Below are 300 nucleotides of genomic sequence, written 5' to 3' on the forward strand. Positions count from 1 at the left end.
AGTAAATATATACTTTTATAATTTCTAAAAATGCGCAAAGCCTCAGACTATCAGGAAATGCAAATTAAGTCCTCCTGGCACTCACCGGGTTCCATCCGCTGGTAGACGGCGGTTTGCTCATCAGTTCGCGCAGTTCCTCGTCCACTTTCTTGAACTGGTTGAAGATGGGCTCCACGGGCTCGTCGGGGTCAATGACCTGCTGCGAGCGCCCATTCTCGGCCATGGCGGACGCGGGGTTCAGGAGGTTCTCGCAGGAGCCGCCGCCGGAGTTGAGGCTCGTGGTACTGCTGGTCTTCTCCA

The 300-nt window shown here is 54.7% G+C and overlaps 1 protein-coding gene across 1 annotated transcript in view; it reads right to left on the bottom strand.

Moving 5' to 3' along the window:
- The window catches only part of LOC119589185, a gene marked incomplete at its 5' end in the record, with an annotated part of 121,836 nt that overhangs the window by 6,393 nt on the left and 115,143 nt on the right, over positions 1-300 (bottom strand). Inside the window, 1 exon segment of the mRNA XM_037937781.1 lies at positions 86-300. Coding sequence (XP_037793709.1) covers positions 86-300 — 215 coding nt within the window.

Source organism: Penaeus monodon, chromosome 25, assembly GCF_015228065.2.
Source record: "Penaeus monodon isolate SGIC_2016 chromosome 25, NSTDA_Pmon_1, whole genome shotgun sequence".
NCBI classification, from domain to species: Eukaryota; Metazoa; Arthropoda; class Malacostraca; order Decapoda; family Penaeidae; genus Penaeus; species Penaeus monodon.